Raw genomic sequence first — 22,055 nt, forward strand, 5'->3', positions numbered from 1 at the left:
AGTATTAACAACACAAATTCCATGTCAGCTGAAATAAAACTGCACATCCTAAGTGGTAATAGATGCTTCCACATGTTTAAGAAATTGTTGACCTCTAGGTTATTAAATAGGCAGCTGAAGCTGCAACCATATAAGGTCACGATCAGGCCAGTTGCTACCTACAGATGCAAAACATGGATGGTAACGAGTGTTGATGAGCAACAGCTCAGGATATTTGAGCACAGAGTGTTGTGCAAGATCTATGGGGCAGTTCAGGAAGTGGAAGAAGATATAAAATCCAAGGATTGCGGAGAATTGCGCAGGAGAGGGTAGAATGGAGGAAACTGGTTGAGAAGGCTAAAACACACACAGGGTTGTAATGCCATGAGAAGAAGAAGAAGAAGAAGAAGATAATGGAGAATTATTGTGAAGTTAGTTTGACGAACCCTCATAAGTGTGATTTGCAGTGTATCCATGTAGATGTAGATGTAGATGTAGATGTAGATGCTGTTGTTGTTTGTCCACTAAAACTTCAGCATCTGTTTCATAATGAGAGCACATAGTGCTTTCCAACAAACAAAGCATAATTTCAAATCTTTCCCAAACTTTTTCTTGCTTAGATTCTTAAAAATCACATATTAACACATTAACTCATTTCTGAAGTAATCAGATGTCTGAAGCTTTTTTGTATATGGGAGTTAGATTCTTTAATGAATCTGGGATTTACTGTTTTTAATTTGAGAGATCATGCAACAATTTTGTTTTTTGCTTCCAAAGTTACATCTACAACTGTCGATGACTGCCCAACTGATGAAACTATCTGCATCCTCCCTATAAGTAACCCTCAGTCGAGACACAAATTTCTCTTGATACCCCAAATTGTAGTACTTGCATTAATAAGCATTGGTGTGCTATGACTCCAGGGCTTCTTACAAGTCAAGAAATGTTCCTTCTACCTGATTACTTTGATCCATTTCTTTCAGAATGCCATGTGAGAAAGTGCGAGTTTGGTTTTGCATAGCAAATATTTTCAGAATACCGCATACTGTCTCCGACATTGTTGCAGTTAGTAGAATCAATCCCTGAAATTAAGTTCTGGAACATGTATTGCTACCGTAACCCTTCCATTGGTTTCAAAACCTTTTCCACATAAATTTCCTCAGGTGTGAGGGTGTGGAGTATGGTGGTTATTTTGGAAATGCACTTTTAATCCCTCTATTTTGCAACTGCCAGAGCATCTTTGTGGACAAATGTATTGTACTGGAGATAATTATTTTCTCTTTTGTAATTGTACTGGAGAAAATTATTTTCTCTTTTGTAATTATACTGAATAAAATTATTTTCTCTCTTGTAATATAGAGAATAGAAAAAGTCGTTATTTTATATGGGGGAAAAATTAAGTCAGACAATTGGTTGCAGCTGATAAGCAGAAATTGAAGGACGATCTGGTTACGAGAGAGAAACAGTTATACAGCCCCATGATGCCCATATTAATTGAAAACAAAGTTATCCAGTCACAAGAACTACCCAATGGTGAGGCGTGGTCCCAGAAACTTACAGCCTTTCCCCTGATTCCAGTCTTATTGCATTTCATTTCATAATTTAGAAGAAAGTAATGCAGATGGCATGAATATAAAAATAACATAAGGCTGTACTGCTCATATCCTCTGTACACACCTGAGGTGTGCTGGATGAAAAAACAAGAAACCATTCACAACCAAATTCAACTGATTGTGTGCGGTAAGCACAACCATTCTACTTACTGTGAATAGGTGGCATTTAGTGATTTCCTATGTTGTCTTGGACATAAAATATATAAATGCAAAAGAAGTTTTTTCCTTTCAACTGGAAGTATTGTACCTCCCAGGAAATACTTTTTTTGAAATGTCGCTCTCAAACGAGGGTCTTTTGTTCCCTTCTGATGTTTGAAAGGTATGGATTAGGTGGAAGCTGATAATTACTGAAACTTGAGAAGAAATATGCATCCAGTGGCGTTGTGAGTGTAAGGGTTAGAGATCCGATGTAAATAGCAGTGTGACGGCAGCAGTATCTCGTAGTCTTTTTGCAGTCCAGTCAGTGAACAGGTTGCTCTCAGCACCTGGCAGTGCTGTCAGTCATTTAAATATATTTGTACAATAATCAAAGATGAGCAATGAACATCACACTGTTCATCTGTAAAGTTGAGGAATTTCAGAAGTCGTGTAGAATTGTATTACATTTCATGTATAATGCGTATTACGTTGCTAATGTTACATTACACTTCATGTAATGTGCATTCTGTCTAGTATTAGCAAATAAGTAACACTTAACATTTTAACATTACATCAAACTACTACCTTTTGTCAATAATGTACCAATAGCATGTTTTTGTTTACAGATAAAGAGCACTGGTACAGTTTCACTACCTCGCACTTTGCAAATCTCGGAAGTATACTTGGATCATAATCCGATATGTCAAATGCATAACAAGGGTCCCTATATTAGGTGAGTGCTGCATTTTGACAACACGAGTTTCATAACATTACTATGTAGTAATGTATCATTTCATAGTAGGTAATGTGACATTACAGTGACTTTATTACCAGCCATTTTAAAATAATAATGTGGATTAAATTACATGAAAACAATACAGCACCCAGCCCCCCATTTTTTATAACAGCATTTATTCAAATGCGTGTTTCAGGTTATTGCCTGTGTGCAGTTGGCATAATACAGTCATCATTCTTCTTTTTCCTGTTCCTTTATCGTACATCTTTGGGATCGGCATGCTTACTATTTGATTTGGCACTGTTAATTTAAGGGGTGGCTAGATTCCCTTCCTGTCACCACCCCATTACACTCCAGTGTGAGATATGTGTACCCAAAACTGTCTGCATGTAGTGTTATCCATGTAAAAATGTGCAAGCTTTTTGTTAATGTCTCTGAATCATGTAACTGAGGAAGAGCTTTTGAACGAGCCCGATATTCACCTACTCGGACATGGAAATCTGTCTATAAATCACATCCAGGTTGACTGGCATGCTGGCCCTTATTGTTAATCCACTGTGTGGATTCGAACCGATGCCAGCACACCTGCCTGAATCCTAGAAGCTGTGTGGTAACACGTGCAGCTATCCAGTCATGTATAATACAGTCAGCATTATTGTGCTTATGATGACTACATTGTAAAAGCTGTGGTTCCACTGTGAAAAACAATTTCCAGACATAAAACTTGTAAATTTACTTAAGTTATAAACAAATGTGTAATGCAACTGTGAGGCGAATTTCACACTGCAGCAGTATGTTGCTGTGGTCTTCACCACTGTCACTGTAGAATGGCTGACTATGTTGAAGGAGCGTTACATTACATGCTACAATTTGGAATCCTCTAGCAGCAAAGGGCTGCAACTTGCGTCAGGAAAGTGTGAAAGTTGACCGAGTGATAGGCGTGACTTGTAATAACTCAACCGATATTGAAAACGGAATAAAAAATTAAGACACATTGGTTTCAGCATGTCCTCTTACATTCTATTTGAACCTAATTACTGTAGTCATTCCTTGGCCTCTCTCTACAATTTTTACCCCCAACAGATCTCTCCAGTTCCCTGATTATAAACTAAATCTTTTATGGAACTGAAATACAAGAATTAAAATGTTTTGGAAATGTTGATGCATATCTTAACCATCGTCATTTGTCACTGTTCTGGCCTTGATTCCAAAGACTGGTTTGGTGCAGCTCTCCAGACTACTCTACCCTGTGCAACCCTCTTCACCTCTGCATAACTACCGCAACTTACATCCTCCTGAATCTGCTTTCCGTATTCATCACTTTGTTTTCCTGTGTAAATTTTACCTCTCACGTGTCTAACACTAAATTGTCAATTCCTTGATGCCTCAAAATTTGTCCTCTCAACTTCACTCTTCAGTTCAGTTTGTAACTCACACTACCCATCGGGTTTTCAGCATTCTTCTGTATTATAACATTTCGAAAGCTTTTATCCTCTTGTTGCCCACTCTCCTTATTGTCCAAGACTTCTGTTCAAGACTACACACAAGACAAGTACTATAAGAAAAGACATCCTAACACTTAAATGCACGGTAAACATTAACAAATTCGTGGCGCGGACGGCGGAGGGAGCGCGCCGCGGGCGGAGGGTATTTAAATCGGCCGTTGCCGCGACCGAACCCAGTTCCCTCTGAGCAGCCATAGCGTACGGATCTCCGTGCTGGCACGCTCACAGCAGCTCAGTCCGTCAGTTCACCTGATGATGGCGACATGTTTGATCGCCGAAATATTGTGCCCGTTGGACACTATAGACCGGCAGCATACCCGTGGATATTTTGATTATCAAATACGCCGGGAGAAACTCAAGAATCACATCATACACCTTTACAGGGAGGAGATGTATCGCAGCATGAAGAAATTTGAAAAGTTGCGCCACCGTAGATGTCGTTTGCTAAGTACTCTTGCCTTTCTAAAGAGATGTCGTTCCGAGAATGTTGTTCCAAATTTTGCTAAGGTTATGCATCACATCGATTCTGCAGCAGCTAAGAGAATCAAGAAACGAGCCAGCCTCGCATTGGTACGTGAGAGAGTGCAATTCACCCGCCGGAGCCTTGAGTTTATCTCACAGGAATTACTCAAACTACATTTGCAACTGGCTAGTAAGTTCACTTCTTGTTCCTGGGATTGGATTGATGGTGTCACCTGGGTGTCAGCTGATTCCGCCCATAAGAAGGCTACAGGACGTCAAACAGCTAAGTTCTCACGTCTCCTTGACAAACCATCCCTGCAGGTTCCGTGCAAGACTGTCATCAATTTGAGTGGCATGGTGTTGAGTGATGATGCGGTCTCGGTTTTGCAGAGAGGTCTCAACTTCGCTCCCACCCCCAAGTTCACTCCGGTCGCAGAAATTGTTAGTGCTGTTGAACAGGTTGCAGCTCGACTTCCGCCAGAATCAGCCGAGGAAATACGTCATGAAACTTGTCGTGCGTTGACGAAATCCAAGCCGATGAAGTCAAATATCAGCAGTAAAGAGAGGGCGGCCATTCGTGATCTGAGGGAGCGCTCTGAAATTGTTGTCTTACCAGCTGACAAAGGCAATGCTACAGTTGTTGTCTCCCATAAGGACTACACTGATAAGATGCAGAGCCTGCTAAATGACGATTCCTACCGGAAGATCAGCGTTGACCCTACAAAGAAGGTGGAGAACAAGACGAGGGCGCTTCTCAAGGACGCAGATTTACCGGAGGGTGACGCTAAGAAATTGTTACCCCAAGGTCCGGTACCGCCTAGACTATATGGACTCCCGAAGGTTCACAAAGAGGGGGTACCATTACGCCCCATTGTCAGCAACATCAGGGCACCTACATATTTGTTGGCCAAATACCTGACGGGAATATTAAGTCCTTATGTGGGTAAATGCCCTCATCACATCCGTAATTCTGTGGATTTTGTTAAACGCCTTGATAGCTTCAGGTTGGATGAGTCAGATATCATGGTGAGTTTTGACGTCGTTTCCTTGTTTACGAGGGTACCCCTGCGAGAGTCACTAGAATTGATTAGTTAGAAGTTTGACGAGAAGACCACTGAACTTTTTAGGCATGTCTTGACTTCCACGTATTTTCTTTTTAATGGAGAATACTACGAACAAACGGAGGGAGTCGCCATGGGTAGCCCACTCTCACCGGTGGTAGCGAATTTGTACATGGAGAACTTCGAGGAGGAAGCCCTGTCGTCATCTGTATGGAAACCTACTTGCTTTTTCCGTTACGTGGACGACACGTTCGTCATCTGGCCACATGGTATGGATAAACTCCTTGACTTCCTTACACATCTAAACTCCATACACCCCAACATCAAATTCACTATGGAGACTGAAACGGAGGGTAAATTACCTTTCCTTGACGTCTTGGTCAAGAGAAGGGCTTACGGCACCCTAGGTCATGGGGTGTATCGGAAGGCTACGCACACTGATCTGTATTTGCATGCAGACAGCTGCCACCACCCTTCACAGAGGAATGGGGTACTTAAAACTCTAGTACATAGGGCGCGCACTATCTCTGACGCAGAGAGTCTACCCCAGGAATTGGAACATCTGAGAACTGTATTTCGAAAAAATGGGTACTCAGAGTGCCAGATTCAACGTGCTCTCCGCCCAACCACTGCAGCACAACCAGTTGAGATGGATGAAGTCACGAGGGAGGAGGTAGGCACTGCATTTATTCCATACACAGGCGCACTCTCGGGGAAAATCGCCCGCATTCTGAAGAAACACTGGGTCAGAACTGTGTTTTGTCCTCCAAATAAAACTCGTGCACTGGTGGGGAGCGCCAAAGATGACCTCGGTTTGAGGAAGGCCGGCGTGTACCAGATTCCGTGTCAATGTGGCAAGTCGTATATTGGTCAGACGATGCGTACCGTCGAGGATCGATGCCGTGAACACCAGCGGCACACTCGACTGATGTATCCGAGCAAGTCGGCGGTCGCTGAACATTGTTTGTCGGAAAATCACGCCATGGAGTATGACCGCACGAGGATTCTGGTACAGACGTCGAGGTACTGGGACAGCGTTGTTAGAGAGGCCATCGAAATTCGCACTAATGACGACCTCATAAACCGTGACTGTGGCTATAATCTTAGCAAGGCTTGGGAACCAGCGATCGGGTTAATCAAGAGTAAATCGAGCAGACCTATAGTTGTGACGACCACGGCGGACAGAGCCATCACACCGACGTCACCTCAGACGCCGTCGCAATCTGTTCCACCGCGCGACCGTGGCGCTGGGCGCGAACGGCGAAGGGAGCGCGCCGCGGGCGGAGGGTATTTAAATCGGCCGCCGCCGTGACCGAACCCAGTTCCCTCTGAGCAGCCATAGCGTACGGATCTCCGTGCCGGCATGCTCACAGGAACTCAGTCCGTCAGTTCACCTGATGATGGTGACATGTTTGATCGCCGAAATATTGTGCCCGTTGGACACTATAGACCGGCAGCATACCCGTGGATATTTTGATTATTAACAAATTCCTCTTTTTCAGAACATTTTTTCTTGCTGTAGCCAGTACGCCTTTATATCCCCTCTACTTCGACCATCTCCTGTTACTTTTCTGCCCAAATAGCTAAAGTCAGATACTACTTTTAGTGTCTCATGTTGTTGTTGTTGTTGTTGTTGTGGTCTTCAGTCCTGAGACTGGTTTGATGCAGCTCTCCATGCTACTCTATCCTGTGCAAGCTTCATCATCTCCCAGTACCTACTGCAGCCTACATCCTTCTGAATCTGCTTAGTGTATTCATCTCTTGGTCTCCCTCTACAATTTTTACCCTCCACAATGCCCTCCAGTACTAAATTGGTGATCCCTCGATGCCTCAGAACATGTCCCACCAACCGATCCCTTCTTCTAGTCAAGTTGTGCCACAAGCTCCTCTTCTCCCCAATTCTATTCAATACCTCCTCATTAGTTATGTGATCTACCCATCTAATCTTCAGCATTCTTCTGTAGCACCACATTTCGAAAGCTTCTATTCTCTTCTTGTCTAAACTATTTATCATCCACGTTTCCCTTCCATACATGGCTACACTCCATACAAATACTTTCAGAAACGACTTGCTGAAATTTAAATCTATACTCGATGTTAACAAATTTTTCTTCTTCAGAAGCACTTTCCTTGCCATTGCCAGCCTACATTTTATATCCTCTCTACTTCGACCATCATCAGTTATTTTGCTCCCAAAATAGCAAAACTCCTTTACTACTTTAAGTGTCTCATTTCCTAATCTAATTCCACCAGCATCACCCGACTTAATTCGACTACATTCCATTATGCTCGTTTTGCTTTTGTTGATGTTCATCTCATATCCTCCTTTCAAGACACGGCCCAGTACGTTCAACTGCTCTTCCAAGTCCTTTGCTGTCTGTGACAGAATTACAATGTCATCGGCGAACCTCAAAGTTTTTATTTTTTCTCCATGGATTTTAATACCTACTCCGAACTTATCTTTTGTTTCCTTTATTGCTTGCTCAATATACAGATTGAATAACATCGGGGATAGGCTACAACCCTGTCTCACTCCCTTCCCAACCACTGCTTCCCTTTCATACCCCTCGACTCTTATAACTGCCATCTGCTTTCTGTACAAGTTGTAAATAGCCTTTCGCTCCCTGTATTTTACCCCTGCCACCGTCAGAATTTGAAAGAGAGTATTCCAGTCAACATTGTCCAAAGCTTTCTCTAAGTCTACAAATGCTAGAAACGTAGGTTTGCCTTTCCTTAATCTTTCTTCTAAGATAAGTCGTAGGGTCAGTATTGCCTCACGTGTTCCAACATTTCTACGGAATCCAAATTGATGTTCCCCAAGGTCGGCTTCTAACAGTTTTTCCATTCGTCTGTGAAGAATTCGCGTTAGTATTTTGCAGCTGTGAATTATTAAACTGATAGTTCGGTAATTTTCACATCTGTCAACACCTGCTTTCTTTGGTATTGGAATTATTATATTCTTCTAGAAGTCTGAGGGTATTTCACCTGTCTCATACATCTTGCTCACCAGATGGTAGAGTTTTGTCAGGACTGGCTCTGGCAAGGCTGTTAGTAGTTCTAATGGAATGTTGTTTACTCCAGGGGCCTAGTGTCTCATACTATAATCTAATTCTCTCCATACCATCTGATTTAATTCAACTACTTTCAACTACATTTGTTTTATGGTGGTTGATATTCAACTTCTAATCTCTTTTTCAAGTCACTATCCATTCTTTTTGAGTGACTTTCTGAGTCCCTGCTGTTGCTTACAGAATTATGTCACCAGCAAACCTCAGAGTTTTTGTTTCTTCACCATGAACTTTAATTCGCTTTCCAGATTTGTCCGTGGCTTCCTTTACTGCTTGCTCATTGGGCAGATAGAAAAATATTGTGGATGGGCTACAATTTTTTTTTACTCTCTTCTCAACCACTGCTTCCCATTCATGTCCATGGACTGTTTTAACTGCCATCTGGTTTCTACAGAACTTGTAGGTAACTTATCACTGCCCATATTGTATCTGTGCTAACTTCAGGATTTGAAAGAGTGTATTCCAGTCAGCATTCTCAAAAGCTTTCTGTAAATTACAAATTTGATAAACTCAGGTTTGTCTTCTTTAACTCCATCTTCTAAGATAAGTCATAGGGTCGGTTTCATCTTGCGAGTTGCTGCATGTTTCCGGAACACAAACTGATCTTCCCCAATGTCAGCTTCTACCTTTTTCCACTCTCCTGTAAAAACAGTACTGCCTCTGTACGGAAAAGTGTGTGTGTGTGTGTGTGTGTGTGTGTGTGTGTGTGTAATGTACAAAAAAAGAACTATAGAATAAAAAATAAAAGTAACTGCATGCAATACACATAAATATGTAACTTGAAGTATGTGGTAGACCAGGTATTCTGCAAAGGGCAACTACAGTATTCAAAATTCAATTGACATGCACATACTAATGCTGAATATATAATTGTGGTATGCAATTGAAGATGGATGCAAATCTGATATGTGTGTCAGCATAAATGAAGTTGTAAAAAAAAGTTACTGTCTGCTGTATTTTTTCAAGTTAAGTAGTGGTAGGGATATCCAAAATCTGTGAAAATGAAAAGCTGTGTTAAAAATCGACACGTGCACTCACATGTGGAGAAGCATGTCGAAAAGTGCCTTTTAGTGTCAATCACAGGAAGCTGCAGTGTGGGTGAAACCACTTGTCTCAGCATAACACACAGCCTAGTTTTTCAATAAATTGTGAGGAACAGTAACTGAGATAGGCACATGACATCGCGCGAGTTTATGTAACAGAAGCTGTTAATAGTATTTCTTTTCACATCACATTGCCCCCCCCCCCCCCATCTTTTTTAAAAAATAAAAAGGTAAGGGTGGACTGGAAACAGTTGGTGATGCACCAGATGCAGGTCAACAGTAGATGTCTTAAAGCAAATGTGACAGGTGTTTTAGCAAAAAGTGGAATCTGCCTTTGGAATTTGTATTGGAGAAATTGGGACAAAGCTTGCCCTGGAGTCTCACTGTCGCGGAGATTGCCAGAAAAGTATTATCGGATTTTCCAACTTTTTTATAATTTATTTACCACTATATGATAATGTTAGCAATCTATGTAGCAGAAAATTATGTCTTTTATTTCTTCGTTTCTAGTGCCATCAAGACGACCTTTCCCCGTCTTGCAAAATTGGTGAGTGTTTAAAATGTGCATTTGATAATATATTAATTTACAGTAATTGTTTGTTGTGCTTGCTATCTGGTACACTGCCATGTTTTTATGGAATGTGGCACTAAACATCTTACTTAGTGGTAAAGATATGATCAGAGTAAATATGAAACCATTTGCATTTTATTGTAGGTCATAAGGCTTCCCACTACTTAACACTGTGTGACAAGGAGCACTGCCATGTAGGAGGCACCAGTCCTCTGATCACATTTTACTTTGTTATAAGTTTACTCTGTGTTTTGAGTCTCTCTTGCCATGTCTTGTGTACCTCAGTGCTAACTTATTGCAAGAGGTTCTACATCTACATCTACATTGATACTCCGCAAGCCACCCAACGGTGTGTGGCGGAGGGCACTTTACGTGCCACTGTCATTACCTCCCTTTCCTGTTCCAGTCGCGTATGGTTCGCGGGAAGAACGACTGTCTGAAAGCCTCCGTGCGCGCTCTAATCTCTCTAATTTTACATTCGTGATCTCCTCGGGAAGTATGAGTAGGGGGAAGCAATATATTCGATACCTCATCCAGAAACGCACCCTCTCGAAACCTGGCGAGCAAGCTACACCGCGATGCAGACCGCCTCTCTTGCAGAGTCTGCCACTTGAGTTTATTAAACATCTCCGTAACGCTATCACGGTTACCAAATAACCCAGTGACGAAACGCGCCGCTCTTCTTTGGATCTTCTCTATCTCCTCCGTCAACCCGACCTGGTACGGATCCCACACTGATGAGCAATACTCAAGTATAGGTCGAACGAGTGTTTTGTAAGCCACCTCCTTTGTTGATGGACTACATTTTCTAAGCACTCTCCCAATGAATCTCAACCTGGTACCCGCCTTACCAACAATTAGTTTTATATGATCATTCCACTTCAAATCGTTCCGTACGCATACTCCCAGATATTTTACAGAAGTAACTGCTACCAGTGTTTGTTCCGCTATCATATAATCATACAATAAAGGATCCTTCTTTCTATGTATTCGCAAAGGTCAAGAGAATTAACACTCTCTTTCAGCACCTGTCCACACACTAAGGGACTAAGTCTAGTGAAGATTGCTGCAATGTGGTTGGGTGGAAATGACTAGCAAGGCCACCTCAGCAAAAATCAAGAAAGGTGAGGTTGTAAGATCTGCTATAAATCAAATATTTTTAGGGAACTTGGCAGTAGCATGTTTTTTATCATTGCTGAACGCACAAGCATTTAAGAAAATAAGTGTTCCAATGAAACTGCTGCTTCTGCATAGTTGGTGGTTAAGCACATGATTCAAAACTTTAAGTAGTAGAAGCAGAAGGACCAAATCGGAGAATCCATTACAACATGCCCCTTCTGTCTCCAGAACATATTGCCTGTACACCCTCCTGCATCCTAGATACCTTTCTCTCTTCGTAAAGAAACAATAAAGTAAGTTCTGTAAGTCCGAGTTTGTATCTCAGATCATTTCCTTTTGGAGCCATTTTTAAGTATGTGCTCCTTCTTCTCTGGAAAACTCCATGGAAGAAGTGTCCAGTAAGTTTATTACGGACCTCATCGAGACTCTTTTGGTAAAGTATAATGAACGTAGTTCCTCACAGATGAAAGATGTCGCATGTGCTGTAGTCACTCAAGACACAAGTGGAATCCACTGGCAGTGACATATAAAACACATATATATACTGTGAAATAATCCAGTTCAAAACTGAATAAAAAAGGAAAGAAAATTGTAAAAGAATTGCATCAGTGACATCAATTAACATTTGTTGTGAAGTGTGACATGACATTTTTATGAAATAACACGTCCCACTTCCAGGCTTCCATGTTGACAAAAGATGTTCGTGACATTTGGTAGTGAGCGTTGGGACATCCCTCTGTGGGAGATATTATTATACATTGTGCCGATGGGAGAACATCTTGAACCCATCACTTGAACAAGACAAGACAATGAGTGAGTGTCTCACCCTGCTGTGTGGGGAGCCACTTGTTCCTTGGTGTCATGCTTTGAAGGTTTTTACAAGACAAAAACAAAAAGAGAAAAGGTCATGACTACATGGGACGCTGTGGCAAATGACTGTCAAACTGGCACGTTTAAAAAAAAAACTTTTTGTCTTGATCTTGCCCAAGTAATACAAAAGGTTTAAAGTTCAGTCATTTACATCATTCACATAGCAAGGAAGAGAATTAACACTCTCTTTCAGCACCTGTCCACACACTAAGGGACTAAGTCTAGTGAAGATTGCTGCAATGTGGTTGGGTGGAAATGACTAGCAAGGCCACCTCAGCAAAAATCAAGAAAGGTGAGCAAAAGAAATTCACTAAATAAATCTATTAACATCGAACATCAAAGGGTTACAGATCAAACACAGGAAATGTAACATTGGTGCCGTACCAAAAAACCATCTACATTATATTCCATTATGGCAACCAAAGTGCAGGACTTGGATTAGTGTTGCTGGAGAAAGATAGAATAAGAAAATCAGTTGCTGTCAAGGACATGTGGCATCAACAACAGCCAGTAAAGAAGAATAAAGTTACACAGTGTAGCCTAATAAATTGAACTACAAAAAGAAAGAAGAAAGAATAGAAGAAGAAGAACTACAAGAAGGAATTGAACTAAAAGAGGAAGAGATACTATCTGAAAGAATAATTTAGGAAGATTGAACAAAACATGGAAGTTTGAGATTATATTTTGTTGTCTGTAGCGATTCCGACGACGACTGTTTTCAAGTCAAATCAGACACTCAAATACTAGAACATTTCACTGCTTGACTAAGATGATTTCCTGTCTCGGGTCGGAGGGCTACAACTGACTCAGTTGTCCGCAGCGGTGCTACAGCATCTGACAGTCGACATGACAGCGGCTCACCTACACACACTGTCCATGATGCAGGTCACCTACATGCTGCATCAGTTACACAAATGCTGCTCACCAGCATTGCAGCACAGTGAGCTATTTCCATCATCCGGTGAGCATACACTCAGCCCAGAACTGTGATTTTGTGTGCTTTGTTTGTATTTAAACTCCCAAAGATTTGAATTGGTGTGTAAAAGTAAATAAGAAGTGATGTGACATTATTGAAGTAATTTTTAGAGCCAAATATTTATTTTGGGTCTGTATTGTATGCCTGCAGTCACACAATAAATGGAAGGGACTGTAACAGCCATATTGGCAAAAGTAGAGGAGTTTATGAATGAGATTAAGACAGAAGGTATTAAGGTTTATAAGAAACAGTAAAAACAGAATTAAATTCAAACATTAATAAACAAGGAGCTAAGATTTCTATTTTTGAAACGAAATATCAAATTTACCTCAGGATTTACATACTGAATAGATAGAAAGTGTGACTTAGTAAGAAATGAAGTGAATGAGGACTCGAGACATTAAATGATCAAATCTCAGATATGTGAGGACAAGTAGAGGTGTTAGAGCGAGATAAAGAATTTAACGGAACACTGGGTGCTCAGAACACATTGACTAGCTTGGAGGGACAGCTACAGGAATTAATGGAGCAGAAAGTATGAGTAACAGTAGACTGTGCGAGTGCTACACCTAATTCTGTGGAGGACATAGAAGAACACAGAAAAGAGTTTCAATAGTTGTGGAAAGAATTAGAATGTGATTCCAAATACCAGAACAATTTTAAAACGTTTTGTCAGCTCAGTGGAGCCATTAAGAGAGAATTTAGGTGCCTGAGTGAGCTTACCGAAGTGTAAACCTAAGTCTGATAAATATTTAACTTGTATTGAGTACAGATGAAGATTTGAGATTTAAAGTTACTGATGGGCATATGGGTACACTTGCTGGTTGAGGTATTCGTATGTGTACAGGATTTAAATTTTGTACTAATAAGAGTGTAAACATCAGCAAGTATTTAAAAGAAGCTTTAAGCTGTAGACGTGTATTTTTAACTTATTTTGTAAACTATTGTCATTCGTGAAAACCAGTCCTCTTATATCTGAAATTTGATCATCTAGTGTCTAAAGTCCTTATTTACTTTGTTTCTTACTAGGTCACACTGTTCATTTACTTCGGTCTATGATGCCTCGTTATGAGAAGCATTTTGCAAAATGTAGGTGGTATGTGTATACTTATAAGTAGTGAATGGTTTAGCAGAGAAGCAGGAAGAAACTTAAGGTTCTCCTGACCCTGGAGGGGGCTATCATATATCATGTTGAGCAAAATCAAACCATGGAAACCCCAGGTAGGAATATCAGCAATGTAGGAAAAGAGAGATTGCTACTTACCGTAAAGAAGACACATTAAGCTGCAGACAGGCACAGGAAAAGACAGATTAATGCTCACCATAAAGAAGACATTTAAAGTTGCAGACAGGCACTGCCTGCATCTTAATTTGTCTTCTTTACGGTAAGTACCAGTCTGTCTTATCCTACATTGTTGATATATTGCATTGAGCGCACCTAAAGATCATTACGGATGCAGTGTGCCTTAAGTTAAACTGTCATCAAATGGGAGAAAGCCCTAGGGTTTATTTTAAAGCTGTAGACTGAATTTTTACAATTTACTATATTTATTTTAATTACTTACCTGAGATGAAGTTACCTTTGTATATACATTTGAACTTAGCAGAGTTTAAATATATAATGTAGGAAGTGTTGTTATGTGTTCCGTTTTCTTTTCAACTGTGGCAGTTGAAAGTTTAGTTGTTAAACAGAGTTGTGGGCTTCACGTAAGAGAGCATGTGTTCAAAGTCAAATGAAATTCTCACAGGCAGAATTGCCCATCTGTGTAATATATATTTTGTGACTCGTCGATCATTCAAAGTGCCGCTATGCAATTACGCACGTCCTACACATGCGGCGCTGTCTGCCAGCCATGCAGCAGCTGCGCCACCTGAGTGGCCAGCCAGACAGCGGCCGCTAGACTTGGACCCAGTGCTCATTCAGATGTTACCGTGTTCACATGTATTGCTTGTCAACTTGCTCTGTGAAATATATGTGTTGTATCGTTTTGAAATATATGTGTTCAACTTGACGTTAAAACAATTGGCGACGAGGTAGTGGATTTTTCCTTTTCACCGTTGACCCACAGGTTTCCATGGCTACTGTCGAGCAACTATTGCAAGATCTCATTGAACAGCAAACGCTTGTAACATCAGCGATTCGCAATTTCGTTGTGACATCAAATGCGGAGCATTTCTCGTTGTTGGCTATACCTCCTTTTCCTCCTTATGACGAGACGGCAGAAGACTGGTCTGATTATGAAAAATGTCTTCGACAGCACTTCTTGGAATTTCATGTCACGGATGAACAAACATGTAAGTCTCTGTTCCTATCCTGGATTTCACCTCAAATGTATCGGTTGTTGTCGCAATTGGCTCCTTTGAAAGATCCTGCGTCTTTGTCCTTTGCTGAAATGTGCTCACTTCTGTCTGTCTATTTTCAAAAGCAAACGCATGTGGTAGCCTCTCGTGTTGCCTTTTATCATTGTCAATAACAACCTCATCAATCCCATCGCGCTTGGGCTGCTGAACTTCATGGCCTCAGTCGAAAGTGTCAATTTGTTATTGACATTCACAAAGAATCCTATGCCGATTCCATGGTACGGGATGCTATTATCCAGTCGGCGCCCGACAAAGAAGTTCGGTAACGTGCCCTTCAGTTGGCAAATCCGACTCTAGATGAAGTCCTCTCCATCGCGCAGTCTTTTGAAATTTCTTGCGCCGCTGGGGCGCAGATAGAGGCGTGGGGTGATGTCGGGGAAATACAACCTCTGTGCGCTGTTGACGCCGCATGCGGTGCGTCCCCACCGGCCGACGTGGCCGCAGTGCGCTCCCACGTGCAGCCTCGGCCTAGCCGTAAACAATCCACTAAGAAACTGCAGCAAAACCCCCGGAAACTTCCTTCATGTCCGCGGTGTTTTACAAAACATTCACGCGAGGATTGTCCCCAACGTTGGGCTGTGTGTCACAATTGCAAAAAAGAAAGGTCATGTGTCTTCCGTTTGCAAATCCAACCGCATACATGATGTTCATGAACATGACGCTGATTCTGATTCCGTGTTGTCTGTCAATTGCACTTCTTCCCTTTCAGGGAAGTTATTCCTCACTGTCCAAATCCTTGGTCGAGATGTTCGCATTCAGGTGGATACCGGTTCTGCTGCCACTATAATTAATTCTCAGATGTATCTTCAGTTGGGTTCTCCACTCCTGTCGCCTGTCACTCAGCAATTACGGACATACAATAAACAGAAGATTTCTCTCTTGGGACAATTTAATGCTGAGGTATCTTACAAATACGTCGTTCGGACTGTTCCCATATTTGTGGTTGACCAGAGTAACGCAGAGAATCTTTTTGGTTTCGATGTCTTTCGCATTTTTGGGTTCTCCATAGATGACTCTGTCAATATTGTCTCTGATGCTATTCCTTATGCTCAGTTGGATTCCTTGTCGACGACATTTTCGTCCCTTTTTTCTCCTGGGTTAGGCTGTGCAAACGACTTTGAAGCTCACATCATGCTCAAACCCACTGCTCGGCCTAAGTTTTTTCCGGCTTGGCCCATTCCTGTGGCCCTTCGTGATCGGGTAAAACGGGAGCTGGTTCGTCTCACTACTTCAGGGGTCTTGCTTCCTGTCACTTCCAGTGAGTGGTCCTCTCCTGTTGTTGTCGTTGCTAAGCCAAATGGTGATATTCGCCTCTGTGGTGATTTCAAAGCCACTGTAAATGCTGAATGCCTCATCGACACTTATCCTATGCCCTGACCTGAATTGTTCACTAAACTTGCTGGAGGCCAGTATTTTTCTAAAATTGACCTGTCAGAAGCTTATTATCAACTTCCTCTCGGCAGTTTCTGGTCCTTAACACGCCTTTCGGCCTCTATCAATACCAACGCTTGCCATTCGGGGTTGCTAGCGCGCCTGCTCTCTTTCAGCGATTCTTGGAACAATTATTGCTCCCTGTCCCTGGGTGTATAAATTACATGGACGACATTGTTGTCACTGGCTCCACCACTGAAGAACATCTTCAAAATCTCTGCACACTTTTTCATGTCTTATAGACTGCCGGTCTTGAGTGTAATCTTCAGAAATCACAATTTCTTCAGGCCTCTATCACGTACTTGGGGTTTCAACTCTCTCAGGATGGTATTCGTCCGCTTCAGCAAACTGTCGCTGCGATCAATGCCCTTCCTCGCCCTACATCTGTTAAGGAACTGCAGGCCTTCTTGGGGAAAATAGCATACTATAACAAGTTTTTACCGTCTGCGGCTTCGGTGGCTCAGCCATTGCATCGCTTGTTGCATAAAAACGTGCCTTTTCACTGGTCCACGTCATGCGATGCGGCTTTCCAGAAATTGAAGACTATGCTGAAACAGGCCCCATGCCTGGCTACTTATCGACCTGGCCAACATCTTGTTCTTGCCACGGACGCCTCTCAATACGGGGTCAGTGCAGTCCTTGCGCACCGTTTTTCTGATGGTTCGGAACAACCCATTGCTTATGCCTCCAAAACGCTCACAGATGCCCAACACAAGTATGCTCAAATTGAAAAAGAAGCTTTGGCCATTATGTATGCTCTTCATAAGTTTGGTGTTTTTCTCTATGGCTCCAAATTTCATCTTGTTCGGATCACAAACCACTTGTTTCCTTGTTTCATCCATCAACGTCACTTCCCAAAAAGGCTGCACACCGCCTCCAGCGTTGGGCTCTTTACTTGTCTCGTTTCAATTATGAGACTCATTTCCGGCCGACGGCTCAACATGCGAATGCTGATGCTCTGTCTCGCCTTCCCATGGGTCCTGATCTGGCATTTGATAGGGACGAATTTTTGTGTTTCCACCTGCATGTTGCCGAGCAGCAGGTTGTGGACGGGTTCCCCATCACCGGGGACCTGCTGGCGGCTGCTACGGGTTCTGACCCTACTGTCTCCCGGGTTTTGCGCTGTATTCAGAAGGGCTGGCCAGATCGCCCGTCTGCTGAGACTTCTGATCCGTTGCGGAACTACTACTCTTTGTGCTACCGCCTCACGGCTAGGGATGGGGTTATCCTCCTTTCCACTGACAATGCTTCGCCGCGCGTTGTGGTACCTGCGTCTTTGCTTGCTTCGGTCTTGCGCCTCCTTCACCAAGGGCACTGGGGTGTGTCTCGCACAAAATCTCTGGCGCGCCGTTATGTGTACTGGACTGGCATCGACTCTGAAATAGCACACATGGTCGCTGCCTGTGGCCCTTGCCCTCTCGCCCGCATTTTTTCTTTGGAACGCCTTCCCTCTACTCTCGTTACTGATAATGGTCCGCAATTTGCCTCTTCCGAATTTGCGGATTTTTGTGCTCGTCACGGCGTTATGCATGTCACAGCCCCGCCATTCCATCCACAATCGAATGGTGAGGCTGAACGACAGGTCCGCACATTTAAGGCTCAGATGGCGAAACTTCTGACTTCTTCTGCTGCTGATGATGCGCTTCTCCAGTTTCTGGTGTCTTACTGTTTCACCCCCATGGGCGAGCACAGCCCGGCTGAGCTCTTACATGGCCGACAGCCCCGCACGCTACTTCATCTTCTGCGGCCTTCCACCTCACGGCTGCGGGTGCCTTCGCTTGGCCGGTTCACCGCTGACGACCTCGTCTGGGTACGGGGATATGGCAGGCGGCCAAAATGAAGTCCGGGCCGCATCTTATGACACCGTGGCCGACACCTGTATGAAATCCAGATGGACACGGGTGTTGCAGTGCGTCATTCGGGCCAGATGCGGCCTCGTGTGCCGTCAACGCCTGTTCCAAATGCCGCTACACCACCTTCGGCTCTATCTGACACTCAGAATCTTGGCATCTCTCATTACTCACAACGCAGCCCTCTCACCATCATATCGGTGCCAGCACAAGAACGGACGCCACCAGGAGACGTGCCCATGCAGGAACCGGATGACCATCATCTGTCGGAGCCAATCTACTCGCCTCCTCCTCCTACAGACGCCGACACATCACCCATATCTCCTGTTATATCAACTGGACTTGCTGCAATGGGCAGATTGGTGCACGGGGCCCCAGCAGATTCGACCCCTACGTCTCCTGTCATCTCGACCCGTTATCATCGGGGACACTTCCGTCCGTACGGGAAGCCTCCTCCTCGAGACTTTACGCCTATGGACGTTAGCCATCTCCAGGCCACCTCCATCAAGACCAGTGCAACAATTTCAAAGGGGGAAAAAGTGTTGTGACTCGCCGATCATTCAAAGTGCCGCCGCGCAATTACACGCATCCTATACGTGCGGCGCTGTCTGCCAGCCATGCAGCAGCTGCGCCACCTAAGCGGTCAGCCAGGCAGCGGCCGCTAGACTTGGACTCAGTGCTCATTCGAATGTTACCGTGTTCACATGTATTGCTTGCCAACTTGCTCTGTGAAATGTATGTGTTGTATCGTTTTGAAATATATCATTGTCACTTTATTGGAGTTGCCTATTAAATGAATACTAAACAAGTTATTGTTAAAAATATGTTACCAAAGTCAAATAAATGTAGGGAAGAGGAAGGTAAACTATTCCGTAAATGTGATTTTGATGTGCTAACATGTTGTGAGCAGCCATAACTTTGTATTGAAGAGGAGGAAACTAGAATGTAGAGTTGTTCCTGGATGAACTCCTGTTGTGGATACTTATATAAATTGATCTAAGGATGTGAAGGATGAGAGATTAAGAGAAGATATAACATCTTACTCATCTGCTCCTTGGAGTTTTGAAAACAGAATGTGTTCTTGCTAGGAAAGTTTAAAATATTTAAAATTAGAGCAATAATATTTTAAGGTAGCACAGAGTAGTGAAGAGTTTACAGATGTTATTGCACTGTACTAAAATGAGTGGTCTAGAATATAGTAATAAAAGTGATAAATTTATGTAATACCAGCACTCGGGTATCAAACAAAAAGAAGTATAGGCATGAATGTAAATTTAGAGGAGTGTGGAAATGCAAGTGTATAGTGGCCAGGAAGAGATGGAAAAGTGAGTGCTTTTGATGCAGTGTACTAAGTATAATGAATTTGTTGGAGAGTGAAGGGTAGGCGGACACGTGGAAGAGATGACCTACACCTAGGTGTGATGAATCCACAGGAGGAATGACTTGATGACTTGAACTTGGTGAGCGGGGGTGGGGGGTTTGTAAGAGTACACTGCCATCTTAAATGGAAAGGTAATTAAGAAGTATCTGCCTGCAGAAGGTGGTGTAGAAGCAAGTAACTGTTGTTACCATTCATGAAATATTCTCCAAACTTGTACATTGTAAAGAGACTTAACCTGGTTATTATCAAAGGAGGCGTGCTTGACTTTATGAATGTTTGGGATTTGCAGTCAGCAATCGCAGACTGAGTTTACAGATCAGCCTGTAGCTCCTTGGGTGCATAAAAGTAGGTATGTATCTAGTGTATGCATTTATTGAGTTGGAGTGAAGTACCACTGGCTGCCTTTGTTGTACAAAAGAGACACAGTATGCGATCATGAATATAAGCTGACAAAGCAAAAGGAATCTTGCAGAATATTTCACATTCCTTGAATTAGCACGATTACATTATTATATGTAGAATGAAGATATTATCTAAGGTGAATGGAAGTAATCCACATACCTTGTATTGGAGTAAGGTAAGGTAATGAGAATAGGTTTCATAGGGTATTTTGACACGTACAGTGGGACTACGCAGAGGATTGGCTAAACTAACTGATGACATTAAGTTGTTGGTACATTAAAAGTTGGATGGCTTAGTAAGAAAGATAGTCTTCTTGATATAGAGAAATATAATCTATATGAACCAACCTAAAGATAAAGTAAAAAGTAATTTCAGGATATAATGATTGAAGTGGAGAGCAGGGCTCTTTTTGTTTCTTAAAGGGAAAGTTTTTATATGTGGAAATGATTACAGTCTAAAATCAAAATCCACGATGGAATGTAACAATATTATGAGAAGGAAAGTTGCTACTCACCACATAACGGAGATGCTCAGCCGCAGATAGGCACAACAAAAAGATTTTCACACTTACGGCTTTCGGCCAATGGGCTTTGTCAACAATAGACTCACATACGCATGCACACACTCACGCAAATGCAACTCATAACACACGACTGTGTCTTGTGCACAGAGAAATGTTAACTGATTTTGTGGATATTCTGGCAAATATGAAACTATTTTCTTAAAGACAATGTGACTGATAAACATGAGGAGGAGCTATTCTAAACCGTACTCTGATTAATAAAGACAGAACTAAAAGGTATGAAGATTCCATGTTTTTCTCTGTGGTACCAAATTCCACCGGGTGCCAGTCATAAATCATTGATTTAGTTATTCAGTCTTTCTGAGTTGTTACCAGATAAAGCGGCACATCGTGTTCAACAGTTGGGTTATTTTCTTGTCATGTCACAACTATGAGATTCATTTCCGACCTACGATCAACAAGCAAATTCTGATGCTCTGTCCTGCCTGCCAGCCGGTCCGGACCCAGGATTTGATCACGAGGAATTGCTTTGTTTTCAAATTGATGTCACTGCACAACAGGCAGTTGATGGTTTTCGTGTTAACTAGCACACAGATCTTGGAGGCTGTTGCTTCAGACCCTGTTTTGTAGAACATCATAACTTTTGTACAACTTGGTTGGCTGGCTGGATGCACCACATTATCGTACACCTGACCTCTGTGTTCATCCCATCTTTCGACATCGATTCTCTGTTGTGGATGGTGTTCTGCTCTTATGTATGGAACACGCAGCCCCTCGGGTAGTGATCCCCCAGTACATTGTTTAGATGTTCTCTGTTTATTACATGCAGATCAATGGGGTGTATCACACACTAAAGCATTGACCCGTCGACATGGGCTTAGCCCGGACTTGGACAGAGACGTTGCCTGCCTGGGTGCCTCCTGTTCACAATGTGCGGCGCACCAGGCAGCTCCCCAGGCACCTTTG

At 42.6% G+C, this 22,055-nt stretch overlaps 1 protein-coding gene across 2 annotated transcripts in view; it reads left to right on the forward strand.

Moving 5' to 3' along the window:
- The window catches only part of LOC124551005 (nuclear RNA export factor 1-like), a 189,874-nt gene that overhangs the window by 126,274 nt on the left and 41,545 nt on the right, over positions 1-22,055 (forward strand). For both annotated transcript variants that reach the window (XM_047125848.1, XM_047125849.1), the window contains 2 exons: positions 2,357-2,463; positions 10,116-10,152. In XM_047125848.1, the coding sequence (XP_046981804.1) occupies positions 2,357-2,463; positions 10,116-10,152 (144 nt within the window). The remainder of the gene's footprint in view (positions 1-2,356; positions 2,464-10,115; positions 10,153-22,055) is intronic.

The sequence above is a fragment of the Schistocerca americana genome, chromosome 9 (genome assembly GCF_021461395.2).
Source record: "Schistocerca americana isolate TAMUIC-IGC-003095 chromosome 9, iqSchAmer2.1, whole genome shotgun sequence".
Taxonomy (NCBI): Eukaryota; Metazoa; Arthropoda; class Insecta; order Orthoptera; family Acrididae; genus Schistocerca; species Schistocerca americana.